Source organism: Pongo pygmaeus, chromosome 6 (genome assembly GCF_028885625.2).
Source record: "Pongo pygmaeus isolate AG05252 chromosome 6, NHGRI_mPonPyg2-v2.0_pri, whole genome shotgun sequence".
In the NCBI taxonomy this organism is placed as follows: domain Eukaryota; kingdom Metazoa; phylum Chordata; class Mammalia; order Primates; family Hominidae; genus Pongo; species Pongo pygmaeus.
In genome coordinates this window covers 11,314,443-11,333,826 of record NC_072379.2, presented here as the reverse complement: position 1 = coordinate 11,333,826, position 19,384 = coordinate 11,314,443, and the positions used below count along the sequence as shown (strand labels likewise).

Here is a 19,384-nt window from a genome sequence, read left to right as displayed (position 1 = left end):
AAGCACTGTGGCCCCAGCCCCCAGGAGAGGGGAGCTCTTAGGAATTGTCGCCCGCTGCTACAGATCTACCTCTTAGCAGGCGAGGCTCATTTTCTTTGCACGCCGGCAAACAGACGCATGCTCAGGAAAGCACTGTGGCATGAATGACTGAAGGAGCCGAGGCCGGGCAGAGCTGGGGGAGGCCCAGACAGGGCTTGTGGCAATGGAGCTCCCTCTGGTGCAGCAAGGGCACCTGCCAGGTGTGTAACTCACACCCATTCCTGCTCCCTGAGCTGCACAGACATGCACTGGCCAGAGCAGGAGCACATCACCTGGGGGATTAACACCCACGCGGCTTAGTGCATACAAGCTAAAGGCTTTTTTTTTTTTTTTTTTTTTTGAGGCAGAGTCTCGCTCAGTGGCCCAGACTGAAGTGCAGTGGTGCAGTCTTGGCTCACTGTAACCTCCACTTCCTGGGTTCAAGCAATTCTCCTGCCTCAGCCTCCTGAGTAGCTGGGATTACAGGCACGCACCACACCTGGCTAATTTTTGTGTTAAAGGCTCTTTTGTTAAGAGAAGAGGTTGGCCTTTTTCATGAGGTGTGTCCCAGAGTGCTTTCCATAGAGGTGGAATTCCACCAACCACCCCATCAGGGCACAGGAGAGGGGACTGGGCACCTTTCTGCCTTTTGGTTTGGCTGTTCAGGGCCTGGAAGAAATGCTCTGCGCACACAATGGTTGGTGATACATCTCTCTCAAGCCACACAGATGAGGCCAAAGTGAGGCAAGAGCTGGACATTTCCAGAATGGACTCCAGACAGGTCAGCTCTGAAAAATCCCGCACTGCTCTGCTACGTCAATGGTCTACATTCTCGTGTAAACATGCGGCATTTTTGCCTTTTTTTTTTTTTTATTGAGACAGAGACTCGCTCTGTCACCCAGGCTGGAGTGCAGTGGCACAATCTCGGCCCACTGCAACCTCTGCCTCCCAGGTTCACGCAATTCTCATGCCTCAGTCTCCCGAATAGCTGGGATTACAGGCGTGTGCCATCACACCTGGCTAATTCTTGTATTTTGTAAGTAGAGACAGGGTTTCACCATGTTGGCCAGGCTGGTCTTGAACTCCTGACCTCAAATGATGTGCTCACCTTGGCCTCCTAAAGTGCTGGGATTACAGGCATAAGCCACCACGCCTGGCTTCATTTTTGCCTTTAAGGACCAGCTGGAAGTGGCTGTACAGCACTTGGACCCTAATGCTTGCTCCAGTGGGGCTCCTCAGTGACACATCACAGTGTGTGACCTCGACAGTATGCTGTGCCTGATGAGGTCTCTTTGCCACCCCCTGGTCCCTGGTGAGTGCTCACGGACCAGCCCAACCTCAGCCAGAGGCCACTTCATCCTAGAGCCTCTGGCCTTCTGGCCCAGGCTGCATCCCGCGCAGATGCTAGGTGTCTCAGTAGGCCTCCCAGGCACGTGTAGGGGAGGAGGGGGCCAGCATAACAGAGAGGAATCTAAAGGGCTTGGCATTACTTGGGGCCTCCATTGACTCATCATTGCGGGGTGGGTGGGGCTGTGGCCCATGAGGCAGAAGTTCCCTCTTTGCTCTAACTTTTGTTATGTACCTGATATAGTTTAGATGTTTGTCTCCTCCAAATCTCAGGTCGAAATCTGATCTCCAGGGTTGGAAGTGGGGTCAAGTGGGAGGTGTCTGAGTCATGGGGGTGAATCCCTCATGAATGGCTTGGTGGCCTCTCTCTGGTGACGAGTCACTGAGATTTGGTTGTTAAGACGTCTGGGATGCCCCCCACCTTTCTCGTCCTGTGGCATGCCTGATCCCCTTTCACCTTCTGCCATGAGTAAAAGCTTCCTGAGGACCCTCAGAAGCTGGGCAGAGGCTGGCATCGTGCTCATACAGCCTGCAGAACCATGAGCCAAATAAACCTCTTTTCTTCATCAATTACCCAGCCTAAGGTATTTCTTTACAGCAACACACAGTGGACTCACACCATCCTTTTTTTTTTTTTTTTTTTTTTTTAAGAGATAGGGCCTTGTTATGTTGTCCAGGCTGGTCTTGAACTCCTGGCCTCAAGAGATCCTCCCGCCTCGGTCTCCCAAAGTGCTGGGATTACAGGCATGAGCCGTTGTGCTGGCCCCTGCTCTAACTTTTTAATCATTTACACTACTGCTGTGATAATTACAAGAAGTGATATGCACCGCCCACCTTCTCAAATTATAATCACTTTTATTCTTGGAAAGTGGGGAGAGGAAATGACATTTTTCTGGAGCTTGGGAAAACTTGTTATCCAAATAAAGGGGGGTAAATTTCTGGCAAAAACCACACTGCTGAATAAGTAGCAGGTACTATTGAGTGCCAAATGCTGTGTGTATATACATATTTAATCCCACACCAACCCTACCTGGTAAATATCAGAATTGCCTCCCAAGAGAAAGAGGCTTTTAGCAAAGTGAGATAATTTGCCCAAGGTCACACAGCTAGGTGGTAGCAATAAAAGGACTCAAACCAGGTCTGTCTGTCTGTCTGTCTGCCTCCAGAGCCATTCTTTTTTAGAGATGGAGTCTCTCTCTGTTGCCCAGGCTGGAGTACAGTGGTGTGATCTTAGCTCATGCAACCTCCGCCTCCCAGGTTCAAGTGATTCTTCCACCTCAGTCTCCTGAGTAGCTGGGATTACAGGCGTGCCCAACCATGCCTGTAATCTTTGTATTTTTAGCACAGATGGGGTTTCGTCATGTTGGCCAGGCTGGTCTCGAACTCATGACCTCAAGTGATCTGCCCACCTTGGCCTCCTTAAGTGCTGGGATTACAGGCGTGAGTCGCTGCACCTGGCCTGGAGCTGTTCTTAAATCTTGGACTCTATAACTCATTGTGAAAAGCCATTCCTGAGTGTGGATGAGATCTTTGGGGAGAGAACATCCACACCCAGCTTGGATCCTGGTCAACCCCAGTGCAAAGCCCTGGCCACTGGGAAGGTGGTAACTGAGGCACCGGTGATAGAAGGAGAAGGGAAGGACAATCCTGCACAGCCCTCCAGGCCCCACCTCCCTCCAACAAAACAAAAGCAAACTCAAAAAAATAAAATAAGCCAGAAAGAGGCTGGGCACGGTGGTACACATGCCTGTAGTCCCAGCTACTCAGGAGGCTGAGGCGGGAGGATTGCTTGAGTCCAGGAGGTCAAGGTTGTTGCAGTGAGCTATGATCGTGCAACTGCACTCCAGCCTGGGTGACAGGGCGAGACCCTGAATCTAAAATAAATAAATAAATAAATAAATAAATAAATAAATAAATAAAAAACACCCACCAAACAAACCAGAGAGTGGATCTATCAAAATTAGATATCAGAGGACAATGAAGGGGGGAAAAAAAAGCCAGGATACTCCCCTTTCGGGTAGCGTATCTATGAAAACTCAATGTGCAGATTTGCAGGTTACCTTTTACTGTAATACTGGAGTGATTCTGGCATGAAATGCTTCCTACAGGGGAAGGTAATACCTTCCCTCACAGCAGTTCCAGCCTAGTAAGCCCAATGCCTCGCTCTCTAGCAGGACACAGCTGTCCCTTCTGGTCCTAAAGGCTCACCACTCTCTGCAAAGTCAGAAAGAAGTGGGGTCTGGCTTCCCCAACTGCCTGTCACCTCATGCCCCCAAATTTCAGCAAAGAAGCCCTGCTGGCCTGAGGACTTGAGTACCCCCATGCCCACACTGCAGGGAGGTGTGCTCGGAGGTCCTGGGCACCGCTGCCCTCACAGCCCACGCCTCTACCTCTGGCTCTTCAGACATCATCACAGATGCTTTCTGGATCATTCCCATGGACAATTCTTCTTCCCTGGTCTGTCTGCAGTGTTTTTAAAGCCACAGGATACTTTTAGAAGTCTTTGCCAATTGGCCGGGTGCGGTGGCTCACGCCCGTAATCCCAGCACTTTGGGAGGCTGAGGGGGGCAGATCACGAGGTCAGGAGATTGAGACCATCCTGGCTAACACAGTGAAATCCCGTCTACTAAAAATCAAAAAAAAAAAAAAAAAAAAAAAAAAAAAAATTAGCTGCGTGCCGTGGCGGGCACCTATAGTCCCAGCTACTCGGGAGGCTGAGGCAGGAGAATGGCGTGAACCCGGGAGGCAAAGCTTGCAGTGAGCCGAGATTGCGCCACTGCACTCCAGCCTGGGAGACAGAGCGAGACTCCGTCTCAAAAAAAAAAAAAAAAAAAGTCTTTGCCAATTAACTTTTTCTGTTGTTGTTAAAGACTGAATCTTGCTCTGTCACTCAGACTGAGTGCAGTGTCACAATCACGGCTCACTGCAGGCTTGACCTCCTGGGCTCAAACGATCCTCCCGCCTCAGCCTCTTGAGTGGCTGGGACCATGGGTGTGCACCACCATGCCCAGCTAATTTTTGATGTTCTGTAGAGACACAGTATTGCTAGGTTTCCGAGGCTGGTCTCGAACTTCTGGCCTCAAGCAATCCTCCCACCTTGGCCTCTCGAAGCGCTGGGATTACAGGTGTGAGCCACCGCACGTGGCCCCAATTAACTCTTTATTGAGGTCTCTACAAATGGTCAATGGAAGGCCACTAGGAATGGGCAGCCTCCCCTTTCAATTTAATTCCATACTCACATTCCCAAACAAAAACAAACAGGCCGAATTATTCTTTGGAGCTGGCTGAAAAACCTGCTGCTGCTGCTGTCAGAGGGGGGCTATGATTTTCCTTCAAGCCAAGGAAGCCAACAGGCTCCCGGATCCTGAGTGCCTCTGGATTTTAGGTAGAGGAGAGATTCCTTTGTTCTTCCCTGACGGGAAAAGCCAGGCAACCTTTGCCCTCTCTGTCTTGTTGACGGCTGGGCAAACACACCAAGAGGTTGTTTTCTTTCATTAAATTCCTAATGAATAGGCGATGCTGACAAGGCAACAGCGGGGCTTAAGCATGCAGCCTTTAAGATGTGTCTGAAGCCTTAATGTATCCGCAGCAATTATTAAATGACTTACTGTGTGTGACCCTTTGATCATGAGCTGGCTCTCTGACAGGTGTCGCCTGGAGGCAACGCATCGGCCTTTCAAGAGGCAGACCCAATCACGTAATGATACAGGAAGAATTTTCAAAGAATCCTGATCGGTCTCATCAGAGGGCAATAAAATCTTACGTCGTCGTCGTTGTTGTGCAGAGGAAAAGTTTTACTTCGAAATAGCTCAGCATGATTATCATCTCTCTTTAACGACTCAGATTCCTGCCCCACCCTGACTTTATGACGTGTATATTACAAGGAGAGCTGGTCTCAAAAGTATGGGAAAAGCCAATTAAAATAAAAAGAAAAGAAGAGAAGAAAAAAAAGAAGAGAAGAAAAAGCCAAGAACCCATTTTCCACCAACCTTGATTTTTCACTTCAGCAAATTCCTTGTTGTATTCTTCCAGAGTTTCCCTAAGTTTCTGGTTCTCTGTTTCAATATCGTGCAGGCGCTGCACTTTGAGCTGGAGTTGCTGTCCGAGATCCAAAGCTGGTACGGGATCTGCACAACAGGAAAACAGCCATCACCCCACTCTGCCTGCAAACAGGCCCCCTCCACGGTGGTACACAGGCTCAGAGCAGGGCTCCTGGGACATCAGCTCCAGGGGGCTCCCTAGAGGCCACAGTCATGCCCCTGCAGCCAGCCCCCTTGCTGGGTGGGAGAATTCTCAAGTGCTTTACAAAGGAGGGACCCAGCCCGGGGTCCTCAAGGTGTGAAAATGGGTTGGCAATAGCCACGAGATTCACTGGTATTTCCCGATTACTCCTGCCTGGTGTGACACTTTCATGATTTTCATTCTTTGATCAGATAAGTAGAGAAATACACCAGGTAGCAGCCCCAGGAGGTCAATCACATCCCCGGAGCTGCATGTGGAGGACGGACTAGTCTGTGGACAGGTGCCGGGATGTTTAAGGGTCCAGTGATTATGAGGTTGGAAGTAACACCTGATGCCTGAGAACACCACACAGTTCACGGGACACTTTATGGACATTTTGTCTTTTGAGCCTTACAAAGATCTTGAGAAAGAGGCCTCAGAAACTAAAGCCCAGGGAAGCGGAGTGACTCACCTGAGGTCACCCAGCTAGTTGGTTGGCATGGAGAATGCACACCTAAGTCTGTTAACTCCAAGTGATCATGCTTTTTTGTTTGTTTGTTTAAGACAGGGTCTCACTCTGTCGCCCAGGCTGGAGTGCAGTGGCATGATCACGGCTCACTGCAGCCTCCACTCCTGGGCTCAAGCAATCCTCCCACCTCAGCCTCCCAAGTAGCTGGGACTACAGGCATGCACAAGCACGCTGGGCTAATTTTTATATTTTTTGGTAAAGATAGGGTCTTCCTATGTTGCCTAGGCCGGTCTCAAACTCCTGGACTCAAGGGATCTGACCGCCTCAGCCTCCCAAAGGATTACAGGCATGAGCCACCCCACCCAGCCCTGAGTGACCATTCTTTACAACAAGGTAGGTCACTTGGTGAAGCAGAGGAAAGAAACACTTAGGCTTTATAAGAAGCCACCCCATTTCACGACATGACCACTTTCCATTACGATCCTCCTTCACTAATGAAGGGTGTTCAGAAGAGTCAGGGGTTAGTGGCTGCAGGTCCCAAGGCTGGAGACCCCTGCAGAGGCACAGCTGGTGGCCTGGCATGGCCCTGTCATAGACCAGCTGGCCAGGAGGCCACCACAATCCTGATGATAACAAAGTGCAGAGCAGCGCGCGCTGAACGGCAGCCAGGCCAGTGCTGGGGTCTTGCGGCCAATTCAAGGTCACATCTGCCATCAGATTCACTTCCAGAAAACTGGATTTTAATCCAAAGTCAGAAGTCACAGACCTGGAATTTACAGTATAAACTCACGGCTCTCGCCTTTACTGTGAATTCAACACAGGATAGAGAGACCTTAAATGTTCTTCCGCATCCATGCGATCTTTAGTTTTCCTTCTGCTGCCTAAGAGGCAATTATATTCCGCCTGCTGGGTACCTGGGGCATACTTCCTTTGGAATTCTCGGGCTCCATCAGAGTGGAAGAATACGCAAGTCCACAGGGCTTAGAAAGATTATTGAATATATTTCTGGTATGGGCGCCAGCGTCACTTGTGAGATGGCTGCAGAGATTTAGTCTCCAGTCGAAGAATGCCAAACACCATGCCCAGCGGATCAACAAGAGTATATATTTAAGAACTCACTTAATTTTCAAATGCCAGAGTCATTAATTTTTCAGACCACCCTAGGTTCCTGGAATTGAGGGCCAGGTCTACCATGCCTCGGTTAACGTATCCAGCGGGAGCCAGGGACTCTTTAGGATGCCAGCGTCTTTGCAGAGTTTACAAAAGGCAGGCACTGGGATATGTTGGGTTCAACGTCAGCAGATCCCGGGTGCTGGGGTTTCACAGCAACACAGTCCATCATGCAGAATCCCTGGCTGCTGGGCACTTACTCTGCACGTATACACAGCCTATAATTGCATTTCTTTCTGGTGCATGGCTTTTCATTATTATTTTAATCAGCATCAAAATATTTATGTTAAATTTGACTCCAAAAGCTATTTTGGAGGCTGGCTGCAGTGGCTCATGCCTGTAATCCCAGCACTTTGGGAGGCCGAGGGTGGCCGGATTGCTTGAGCTCAGGAGTTCGAGACCAGCCTGGGCAACATGGTGAAAGCCTGTCTCTACAAAACAAAAACACAAACCAAAAAACTAGCCAGGCATGGTGGCGTACCCCTGTAGTTCCAGCTACTAGGGGGGCTAAGGCAGGAGAATCGCTTGAGCCCTTGAGGTCGAGGTTGCATTGAGCTGTGATTGAGCCACTGCACTCCAGTCCGGGCAGCAGAGCGAAATTCTGTCTCGGGGGGGGGGGGGGGGGGGGGGAAGCTATCCTGGGGAGATGGTTCTTTGCAAGCAGGAGTTGTGATAACACACAAAAACAGAATTCCCGAAAACATTCCAGGTACTGTTTGTAAAAAAAATTTCCGTAACTTCTCTGGATACCTTCACCTTCTCAGGCCTGCCCCTCTTCCCCACCTTCACGGCCTTGTGCTGGGCAAATGGTCTCAAGAAAGTGAACAGCCCGTTCGTTCACAGCCTCCTTTATACAGAACCACGATTTAAACTTGTCATAGAGGTCAGGGAAGAGGAGGTAAAGAGAGGAACCTTTGATCACGTATAAAATTCTATTAAGAGTTGTTCATGTAGGCTTTCTAGCACAAGTGCCGGCAAATTATATCTTTAAAGAACAAACCTAGTATACTGCCTGCCCTCCCTAAAAGTTCTGTCAACAACATTTCCAGTCCATTCTTTTCAAAAGGCCAGGACCCCACTGTATCTGCTTCGAATTAAAAAATAGCTTCTCCCATGCTGTTAAGCAAGGAATCCGGTGACATGAAAATGACACGCACATTATCAAGTGAGGAGGAACCAAGGAACCAGACCTTTACACCAATTTTCAGAGCCTTATACTGTAAATGAAAATTCAGGCAATCTCATCATCATTCATTACGGCATGTATATTTAGTCTGACACTACTAAAGGTTAATGCCTATGTAGCAAAGCTGGTCACAGACTAAAGGATGAACTAAATGTTCAAACATCTCTGTGCATTAAACTCCAAACTTTACTACAGTACAGTTGAATGGCTAAATGCCTACAGCATTTGAATATTGTTTTGGGATATGTAAGAGGCATTGCTAAAGAACTTCTTAGGCTTAATTTTTATTACTTGTATTAAAGGAACAGCTAATTACTGCATGACAATATAATGACTCTAGCATGTTTGGGCTAAAGACCAAAACAATGAATTTTGGCATGCCAAAACCCAACCTGTGCGTTAATCTACGGAAATCATAGCTTTTTGTCTCGTTAATGATTTCCAATGCCATTTAAACCCCACAAAAGGATTGTCAGGTCTTATGTGAACTTCAGATGCCTCCGATCTTAGCAGCTCAATTAGGGAATCGTCTGGAGGAGGCGAAGAGGACACACCCATATATAAAACAGGAACACACAAAATCTGGTAACCCCTGTCTTCCCAGCCTCCTCCTCCGATTCAACACGCTTTCCTGCCAGCTCCACCCACCCAATGCGACAATCTTGTAAAGTGTTTTACAATCATCTGATACTTAATTCCTAAAGCAATCTTGGAGGTATTATATAGCTTGTTATGCAACACAGGGCTCAAAGAACATAATTATTACAAACAACAATACTGTACATATTCAGCACCTTTTCCTAAGTGCACGCAACATTATCTCGTTAATTCCAGCCATCGCAGTCAGAGGCTGGCGGAGCCCGCTCTGCAATGGATGGGGTGGGTGCATCTCACCCAGGGAGGGAAGGAAGAAGGAAAGAAGCCGGCCAGGCAAACGAGTATGAAAAATTCTCAGTATGATTTCTGCTTACTGGCTGGGCACAGTGGCTCACACCTGTAATCTCAGCACTTTGGGAGGCTGAGGAGGGAAGACTGTTTGAGCCCAGGAGTTTGAGGCCAGCCTGGACAACATAAGTGAGACCCTGTCTCTGGAAAAAATACAAAAATTAGCCGGGCATGGTGGTGCACGCCTGTAGTCCCAGCTCCTGGGAGGCTAAGGTAGGAGGATTCCTTGAGCCTAGGAGGTGGAGGTTGCAGAGAGCTATGACTTTTTTTTTTTAAGAGATAGGGTCTCACTCCAGCCTGGGGGACAGAGTGAGACCCTGTCTCAGAAAAGGGACAGAGTGAGACCCTGTCTCAGAAACAAACAAACAAACAAAAAAAACCAGTTTCTGTTTTCTTAACCAGCAGCCAAAGAAAATCTCTTTCAGTACTAATTTAACAAATATTTCCTAAGCAACAGAACCAACTAGCTGCTCTGGGAAAGGCTCAGCCTCATAGCAGAGATAAGCCATGCATGTAAATGACAAACGCAAGGCAGGAGACCAGATGAGTGGAAGAGCGCTCCTGGAGAAACTGGGAAAAGGAGTTCTTTTTTTCTTTTCTTTTTTTTTTTGAGATGGAGTCTCACTGTGTCGCCCAGGCTGGAGTGCGGTGGTGCTATCTTGGCTCACTGCATCCTCCGCCTCCCGAGTTCAAGCAATTCTCCTGCCTCAGCCTCCCAAGTATCTGAGATTACAGGCGTGCACCACCATGCCAGGATAATTTTGTATTTTTAGTATAGACAGGGATTCACACCCCATTTCCCAGGCTGGTCTTCAACGCCTGGCCTCAAGCAATCTGCTCACCTCGGCCTCCCCAAGTGCTGGGATTACAGGCATGAGCCACTGCGCTCGGCCTAAATGCATTTTTGACTCATGATATTTTCAACTTATGATGTTCGGTAGGTTAGGGGTATTAAATACATTTTTGACTCATGATATTTTCAACTTATGATGTTCGGTAGGTTAGGGGTATTAAATATATTTTTGACTCATGATATTTTCAACTTATGATGTTCAGTAGGTTAGGGGTATTAAATATATTTTTGACTCATGATATTTTCCACTTGTGATGGGTTGACTGGGGCATAGCCCCACTGTGAGTGAGGAGCATTTGCGCTGCCGAGCATGGAAAGGAGAGGCACAGGGAGTGAGGGGAATGGGTCCTAGAGACAAGGGGACAGGGAAGGCCTCTGAAGAAGTGAGCGGGGATGAATCCTGGCACTGCAAGGATTCACCCCAGGCAGAGGCAGCGCTTAGTGAAAGGTCCTGTGGTAGCTGTGAACAGGGCATGGTCAAGGCATAGTGAGAAGCCAGTGTGGTCCCAGGGAAGGAGAGGGAGAACAGGAAGGGAAAAGACATCAGGGAGAGGGAGCCTGCGCACAAGGATTTTAAGAAAAATAGGAGTGCAAGGAGGAGAGAAAAAGAAGATATAAAAAGAAGCAAACTAAATGCTAGAGCTGAAAGTACAATGTCTGAAATGAGCCAATGGTCAGAATTTGGATGCTATTCTGTTCCTGTCAAGAAGCAGCCAGAGATGGACGGCATGGCGCACACCTGTAATCCCAGCACTTTAGGAGGCCAAGGCAGGTGGATCACCTGAGGTCAGGAGTTTGAGACCAGCCTGGCCAATATGGTGAAACTCTGTCTCCAGGAAAAATACAAAAATTAGCTGGGTGTAGTGGCGCATACCTGTAGTCCCAGATATTTGGGAGGCTGAGGCAGGAGAATTGCTTGAGACCAGGAGGTGGAGGTTGCAGCGAGCCGAGATCACACCACTACACTCCAGCCTGGGTGACAGAGCAAGACTCCATCTCAAACCAAACCAAACCAAACCAAACCAAACCAAACCAAAACTGTAGTACTTCAACCCACACAATGGTTTGTTGGTTTTCTCTTGGCAAAAGTATGTAAGAGTTTTAAGCTTAAAGATGAGCTATACGATTTTCTTTAGAAAAGCTAAGTGATCCTGGCTGGGTGGGGCGGTGCGTGCCTGTAATCCCAGTGCTTTGGGAGGCTGAGGTGGGAGGATCACTTGAGGCCAGCAGTTCAAGACCAGCTGGGGCAGCATAGCAAGACCTCATCTCTGAAAATAAAAAATAAAAAATTAGCTGGGCATGGTGGGAAAACACCTGTAGTCCCAGTTACTAGGGAGGCTGAGGTGGGAGGATTGCTTGAGGCCAGGAGTTAGAGGCTGCAGTGAACTATGATCATGCCACTGTACTCCAGCCTCAGCAACAGAGCGAAACCCTGTCCTCAAAACAGAGAGAAAAAAAGAAAAGAAAAAAAAAAGCAAGCTAACGGACCCAAATTACCTGCCCTGTTTTGTGATGGTAAATGGCTATCATATCAGTAATATGCCGCTTGACAGATACTTTTGAAAAAATAAACACATACTCTAAATTGTTGCAATAAATGTGGTGCTTTAATGCTTGTTGAGGAAAATAACTATTTCACGCTACAGTGACAGCATTCTAAAAGTGAATATATGGAAATGTTCCCATCATCTATATACTGATGGGCAAAGACAGCACCTCTTACAAAAATGGCTCAATGCCTTATATCACACAAGAGGGAGCGTAGTGTAATGGTCTGCAGTATCAGCCAGGCTGCATGTGTTCAAGTCTCAGCTCTCTCATTTATTGGTTGTGCAATCTTGGACAAGTTACTTAACCCCTCTGTGCCTTAGTTTCTTCATCTATAAATTGGGCATAGTAACTGTGCCAATGTCATGGTGCTGTCGTGAGGATTAACTTAAGAAAATTGCCACACACAGAGTTAACACTCAATAAATGTTATCTACTATTATTTACCAACTCAAATCTGAGTAAACATTTGCCAAAAGAAGTTTCAAATCGTTTGTTAATTAATATAAGAAACGCAGGATCTTCTGAAAAGCTAGAAGAAAAAAAAAAAAAAAAAAAGAGGCCGGGTGTGGTGGCTCACGCCTGTAATCCCAGCACTTTGGGAGGCTGAGGTGGGCGGATCATGAGGTCAGGAGATTGAGATCGAGATCGTCCTGGCTAATACAGTGAAACCTTGTTTCTACTGAAAATACAGAAATATTAGCTGGGTGTGGTGGCGGGCTCCTGTAGTCCCAGCTACTCGGGAGGCTGGCATGAACCTGGGAGGTGGAGCTTGCAGTGAGCTGAGATTGCGCCACTGCACTCCAGCCTGGGCGACAGAGAGAGACTCCATCTCAAAAAACAAAACAACAACAACAACAACAACAAAAAACCCAAAAAAAAAAACCAAAAAAAAATTGTATCATGGAAAATGAAAACTGACTAGCTGAGTTTCAACAAATACCTTCTCATAATTAGTACAAGCTGAGTATCACTAATTCAAAAATCCCAAATCCAAAACATTCTGATCCCAAGCATTTTGGATAAAAGACACTCAACCTATACCTAGATTTCATAAATATGAATCCTATTTTTGTAAAGATAGCCAATAATGTGTTTCTTTGGTTTGAATCTATGTATCTTTGTAAGTTATTTTTTCCAGCCATTTCCATGAAATCCAAAAATCAAAATTAACAGAACTTGGAGTCTCTGCTTCTGGCCATGACAGATCTACTGATACTCAACTTGCGCTCTGGTCACAAACAACTAGAAAACTAGGCAAAGTCAATGAAACAACTATTTACAGACGCTGGACAACTGGTGGAACAAGACTTCCCTGAAGGAAGGGAAGCAAATGAGATGAGCCCTATGCTACCCTTCCTGGCAGGAAGAACTCTCTGGATTGCATCACAATGAAGAAAAAAACCCAAGCAGAGTGTGTTGGTCTCCCTGTCCATTGAAGGACACACATCAGAAGATTGGATGGCTGCAGCAATTGGAACTTGCAAGGCAGAGCGCTGAAAAGGAGGGACAAGAGCTACAGAAATCTGCAGAGAGGCAATCTGTTGCCAAGAGCTAAAGTGCCTACACACAGGGTGAAACTCCTAAGGCCAGGCAAGAATAGAAAGGAAAGTCTGAGCTGAAAACCCCCCACAGTTTGAGGGCTGGAGGACTTTCCAACTGCGACCAGCCAGAGAGGACACACTTGTTGAAGAGCAAGGACTTGTTAAAGAGTAAAGACACTGGAAGTGTCCCACCTGAGTGGAGGGCTCAACTCATCTTCAAGGCTTGCCCATATCCACTCCAAAAAGCTACAAACAAGTCTCAGGATGATCAAACTGACCTGCAAGTAACTTAACTGCCTGCCCAAACTTAAATAAGACAACAAAATCCAGTTAAAGCTCATGATGTCTAAAATTCAATAGAAAATTACTAGACATGCAAAGCAGCAGGATGATCAGGGGAAAAATCACTTCATAAAAACAGAACCAGAAATGACAAGAGATAATGGAAGAAGTAGACTAGAACATCCATTATGAGCATGTCCAAGGATTTAAAGAAAAATATGAATACAATACAGAGAGGAACAGAAAACATAAAGAATCAAATTGAATTGTGAAGCTTAAAATATGTGAAATGAAAAAAATTCATTTGATTTGCTGAAAAATAGATTAGATACAGTGAAAGAAAAAGATCAGTGAATTTAAAGATATAGTCACAGAAACAAACCAAACAGAAATACACAGAGAGAAAGATTGAAAAAAAAGTTAGTAAAACCTCGGCAACCTATGAAACAAAATTAAGCAACCAAACATACATTTCCCAGACAGGGGGAAAGGGTGTATTGAAGAAACAGTGGCAAAATGTTCCAAACTTCATAAAAGCTATAAGCCTAAACATTCAAGAAACTCTACAAACTCCATGCAGGATAAACCCAAAGAACACCAGTAAGCGTAAGAGAGTTTCTGAAATCAAAATTAGAAAAGGAAAATCTTAAATGGTGGAGAGAAAAAGATTAATTGTATATAGGTTAAAAAAAAATATATGGATTACTGGAGATGTCCTGTCTCAGAAACAGTCAGTCCAGAGAGAGAAAAAACCAAAACCCAAACCACTAACAAACTATTTAATTTTATTTATTTTATTTATTTTTTGAGATAGAGTCTTGCTCCGTTACCCAGGCTGGAGTGCAGCGGCACGATCTCAGCTCACTGCAACCTCTGCTTCCTGGATTCAAGAGAATCTCCTGCCTCAGCCTCCTGAGTAGCTGGGATTACAGGTGTGCACCATCACGCCCAGCTAATTTTTGTTTTTTTAGTAGAGACAGGGCTTTAATCATATTGGCCAGGCTGGTCTCCAGCTTCAGACCTCAAGTGATCTGTCTGCCTCAGCCTCCCAAAGTGTTGGGATTACAGGCATAAGCCACCATGACTGGCAGACCCAAGAAACTATTTTATATCTGACAAAAAATACTCTTTAAAAATGAAGGTGGCTGGAAGCGGTGGCTCATGCTTGTAATCCCAGCACTTTGGGAAGCCAATGCAGGCATTTCACCTGAGGTGAGGAGTTTGAAACCAGCCTGGCCAACATGGAGAAACCCCGTCTCTACTAAAAATACAAAAATTAGCCAGGCGTGGTGGCGCACACCTGTAATCCCAGTTACTGGGGAGGCTGAGTCAGCAGAATCCCTTGAACCCGGGAGATGGAGGTTGCAGTGAGCTGAGATCGCACCATTGCACTCCAGCCTGGGTGACAGAGCAGGACTCTGTCTTTAAAAAAAAAAAAAAAAAAAAAAAGGGTGAGATTAACGTATTTTTTTCCCCAGATGAATGAAACTAACAGAATTCATTGCCAGTGTGCCTATATCATAAAAAATGTTAAAAGGAGATTCTATAGACCAAAAGAAAATGATTTCATGTGCATACTTGAATCCACACAAGGGAATAAACAACACTGGAAACGGTAAATAGATAAGTAAAAATAAAATATTATAATTTCATTTTAAATTTCTTTAAAAGATAACAGCTTAAAGAAAAAATAGTAACCATGTATTATAGCGTTATAATATAGGTAGAAGTAAAATCAGTAAAAATGCACAAAGAACAAGAGTGAGAAAGTGACAATGTATTATAAGATTCTTATATTGTATGTGAAGTGGTATATTATTTGTAGGTATAAAATGACAAGTTAAAGATGGTTACTTTTCAGTTTTTTTTTGAGATGGAGTTTTGCTCTTGTTGCCCAGGCTGGAATGCAATGGCACGATCTCAGCTCACTGTAACCTTCATCTCCCGGGTTCGAGAGATTTTCCTGCCTCAGCCTCCTGAGTAGCTAGGATTACAGGCATGTGCCACCATGCCCGGCTAATTTTGTATTTTTAGTAGAGATAGGGGTTCTCCATGTTGGTCAGGCTGGGCTAAAACTCCTGACCACAGGTGATCTGCCCACCTTGGCCTCCCAAAGTGCTGGGATTACAGGTGTGAGCCACCATGGCCAGCTTACTTTTCACTTTAAAGTAACCCTTAAGAAAATAAGAGTTATAGCTAATAAGATAATTGGGGAGATAAAAACATAAAAAAATCAGTTAATCAAAAGCAGGAAAAATACAAGAAAAAACAGGCAAGACAAATAGAAAAAGTAAGATGGTAGACTTCAATCCAACTTTATCCATAATTACATTAAATGTAAATGATCTAACATTCCAGTTAAGAGGCAGATAGAATGTATAAAAAAGCAAGATGTAGCTATTTACACAACTTAAACATGAAGATACAGACAGGTTAATAGTAAAAGGATAGAAAAAATATATAACATAAAAACTCTCATCAAAAGAAAGCCAGAGTGCTTATATTAAAATCAGAAAAAGAATACTTTACGATATGGAATATTTCCAGGAATAATGAAGGTCACTGTATAAACTTAAAAGAATCAAACAATTGAGAGACGATATGATAATCTTAAAGGTATATTTCCCCCAAAACAAAGCTTCAAACTATGCAAATCAAAAACTGACAGAACTGAAAGAAAAAAGAAAAATCCAAAATAATAATTAGATTTCAAAACGCCATCCACATTCAGGAGAATTGCATAAACCTGGGAGGCAGAGGTTGCAGTGAGCCGAGGTCGTGTCACTGCACTCAACCTTGGGCGACAGAGTGAGATTCTGTCTCAAAAAAAAAAAACAAAAAAAAAAGCCATTCACATTAATTAATATTATGATTTTTATATAGTCAATATGGATATAAGAGACTTGAAGAACACCACTAACTAAACAGATCTCACTTTTCTAGAACATGCCATTCAAACAACTACAGAATACACATTCTCTTTAAGTACACATGGAACATTCATCGATGTATAGGATGAGAAAACAACTTTTGATAAATTCAAAAGAACAGAAATCATACAAACATGTTCTCTGATCACAATGAAATAAAACAATGCCCACTTAGTAAAACTCCTAAAGAAGAGCAAATTAAACCCAAAGTAAGTAGAAGGTAGCTAATAAGAACAGAAAGCAACGAAACTGAAAACAAGGAGAAAAAAAAGAGAAAAACCAATGCAAACAAAAGCTGGTTCTATTTTTAAACAACTTTAAAATTGATAAGCCTCTAGCCAGACTAACCAAGGAAAAAAGCCTGGGGGGAGGATTCACAAATTCTAATGTCAGGAAATATAAGAAAGGACATCACTACACATCCTACAGATATTTAAAAGTTAATAAAATATTATGTACAATATTATGCCAACAAATTTGATAATTTAGATGAAATGGATCATTCCTTTAAAAATTCCAAATTACCAAAACTGACTCAAGAAGAAATTTAAAAATCTTAATAGCCTTGCATCTGTTAAAGAAGTTAATTTATAATTTAAAAACTTGCCATAAAGAAAATTCCAGGCCTGGATGGCAACACTGATGAATTAAGTTTTAAGAAAAAAATAACTGCAATCTTATACAAACTCTTTCAGCAAATAGAGGAAAGGGGGAGCACTTTGTAACTTATTTTACAAGACCAGTGCAACCTTAAAGTGAAAACCCTATACAGACATTCAAAGGAAAAAAACCAGAAAACTATAGTTCTATATTTCTGTATTAGTCTGCTCTCATACTGCTAATAAAGACATACCCTGGACTGGGTAATTTATAAAGGAAAGAGGTTTAATTGACTCACAGTTCAGCATGGCTGAGGAGGCCTCAGGAAACTTACAGTCATGGCGGAAGGAGAAGCAAACATGTCCTTCCTCACATGGCAGCAGGAAGGAGTGCCAAGCAAAGCGGGAAAAGCTCCTTATAAAACCATCAGATCTTGTGAGAACTCACTCACTATCCCAAGAACAGCATGGGGGTAACCACCCCCCATGATTCAATTACCTCCCACGGGTCCCTCCCACGACATGTGGGTTTTATGGGAACTACAATTCAAGATGAGATAGCGTGGGAACACAGCCAAACCATATCGTTCCTCATAAATTTAAAGGCAAAAGTCCTCAGTAAAACAGTAGCAAATTGAATCCAGCAAATTTTAAAATGCACAAAATATATGATAAAATGCATAATATGCATAAAATGCATAGCTAAGTAAGATTTATCCTAGGAATGCAAGATTTGTTTAACATTTGAGAATGGGAGAATTTCCATCTTATAAATGGCATCTACAAAAAAATCTACAGTTGATATTACACTTAATTATCAAAGTCTGAATGCTTTTCCCTAATGTTGGGTCCAGTGCAAGGATGTCTGCTTTCTCTAGTTCTAGTCAACATTATATACAGGTAGCAAGTGCCAAAAAAAAGCCAGGAAAATAAATATACAGCATTATAGATCAGAAATCAGTACGGATACAGGAAACATGAACAACACTATCAACCAACTTGACCTAACTGATGTTTATAGAACATTCCATCCAACATCTATAAAGTATATATTGTGGCCAGGTGCGTTGGCTCACACCTGTAATCCCAGTACTTTGGGAGGCCAAGGCGGGTAGATCACGAGGTCAGGAGTTCGAGACCAGCCTGGCCAAGATGGTGAAACCCCGTCTCTACTAAAAATCCAAAAAAATTAGCCAGTCGTGGTGGCGGGCACCTGTAATCCCAGCTACTTGGGAGGCTGAGGCAGGGAACTGCTTGAACCCAGAAGACGGAGGTTGCACTGAGCCAAGATTGTGCCACCGCACTCCAGCCTGGGTGACAGAGCAAGACTGTGTCTCAAAAAAAAAAAAAAAAAAGTATATATTGTCTTCAAGGGCATATGGACAATTCAAGAAAACTTGAAAACAATTTCTAGAGCTAATAGGTGAGCATTAAGAGGTCACCTATATTATTATTATATAAACATTATATAATACAAAATATATATTTATATATTTTATTTGTTAAAATGTAAAAATTATATAATATATGAAATTCATTATATTTCTATATAAAAGCAACAAACAATTGGAAAATAAATTTCCAAAGAAAATAAACTTTAATCTTGCACCTGTAATCCTAGCACTTTGGGAGGCTGAGGTGGGCAGATCACTCAAAGTCAGGAGTTTGAGACCAGCCTGGCCAACATGGTGAAACCCTGTCTCTACTAAAAATACAAAAATTAGCCGGGTGTGGTGGCAGGCACCTGTAGTCCCAGCTATTCAGGAGGCTGAGGCAGGAGAATTGCTTAAACCTGGGAAGCAGTGGTTGCACTGAGCTGAGATCGCGTCACTTTACTCCAGCCTTGGTGATGAAGCGAGATTAAAAATAATAATAATTAAATAAACAGATTGTAGATTTTTTTAAAAAGAAAATACCCTTTAATATAACATTCAAAAACATGACTTAAACTTAGAAATAAACTGAACATAATCTGTGCCAGGTTTATACATCAAAACTGTAAAATACTGCTCAGAGAAATTAAAGATGAACTAAATAAATATATTATGTTTAGACTGGAAGAATAAATAGCGTTGTCAATTTTCCTCAAATTGATCTACAAATACAATGGAATCCTAATCAAAATCACAGAAAGCTCCTTTGTAAAAACTGACAAGCTGAATCTAAAACGTATATAGAAGCCAGGCGCAGTGGCTCATGCCCATAATCCCAGCACTTCATGAGGCCAAGGTGGGAAGACTGCTTGAGCCCAGGAGTTTGAGACCAGCCTGGG

At 44.1% G+C, this 19,384-nt stretch overlaps 1 protein-coding gene across 15 annotated transcripts in view; it reads right to left on the bottom strand.

Moving 5' to 3' along the window:
• CUX1 (cut like homeobox 1) overlaps nt 1-19,384 on the bottom strand; it is a 464,969-nt gene that overhangs the window by 178,593 nt on the left and 266,992 nt on the right. For all 15 annotated transcript variants that reach the window (XM_063668185.1, XM_054496503.2, XM_054496501.2 and 12 more), the window contains exon 5: nt 5,355-5,492. In XM_063668185.1, the coding sequence (XP_063524255.1) occupies nt 5,355-5,492 (138 nt within the window). The remainder of the gene's footprint in view (nt 1-5,354; nt 5,493-19,384) is intronic.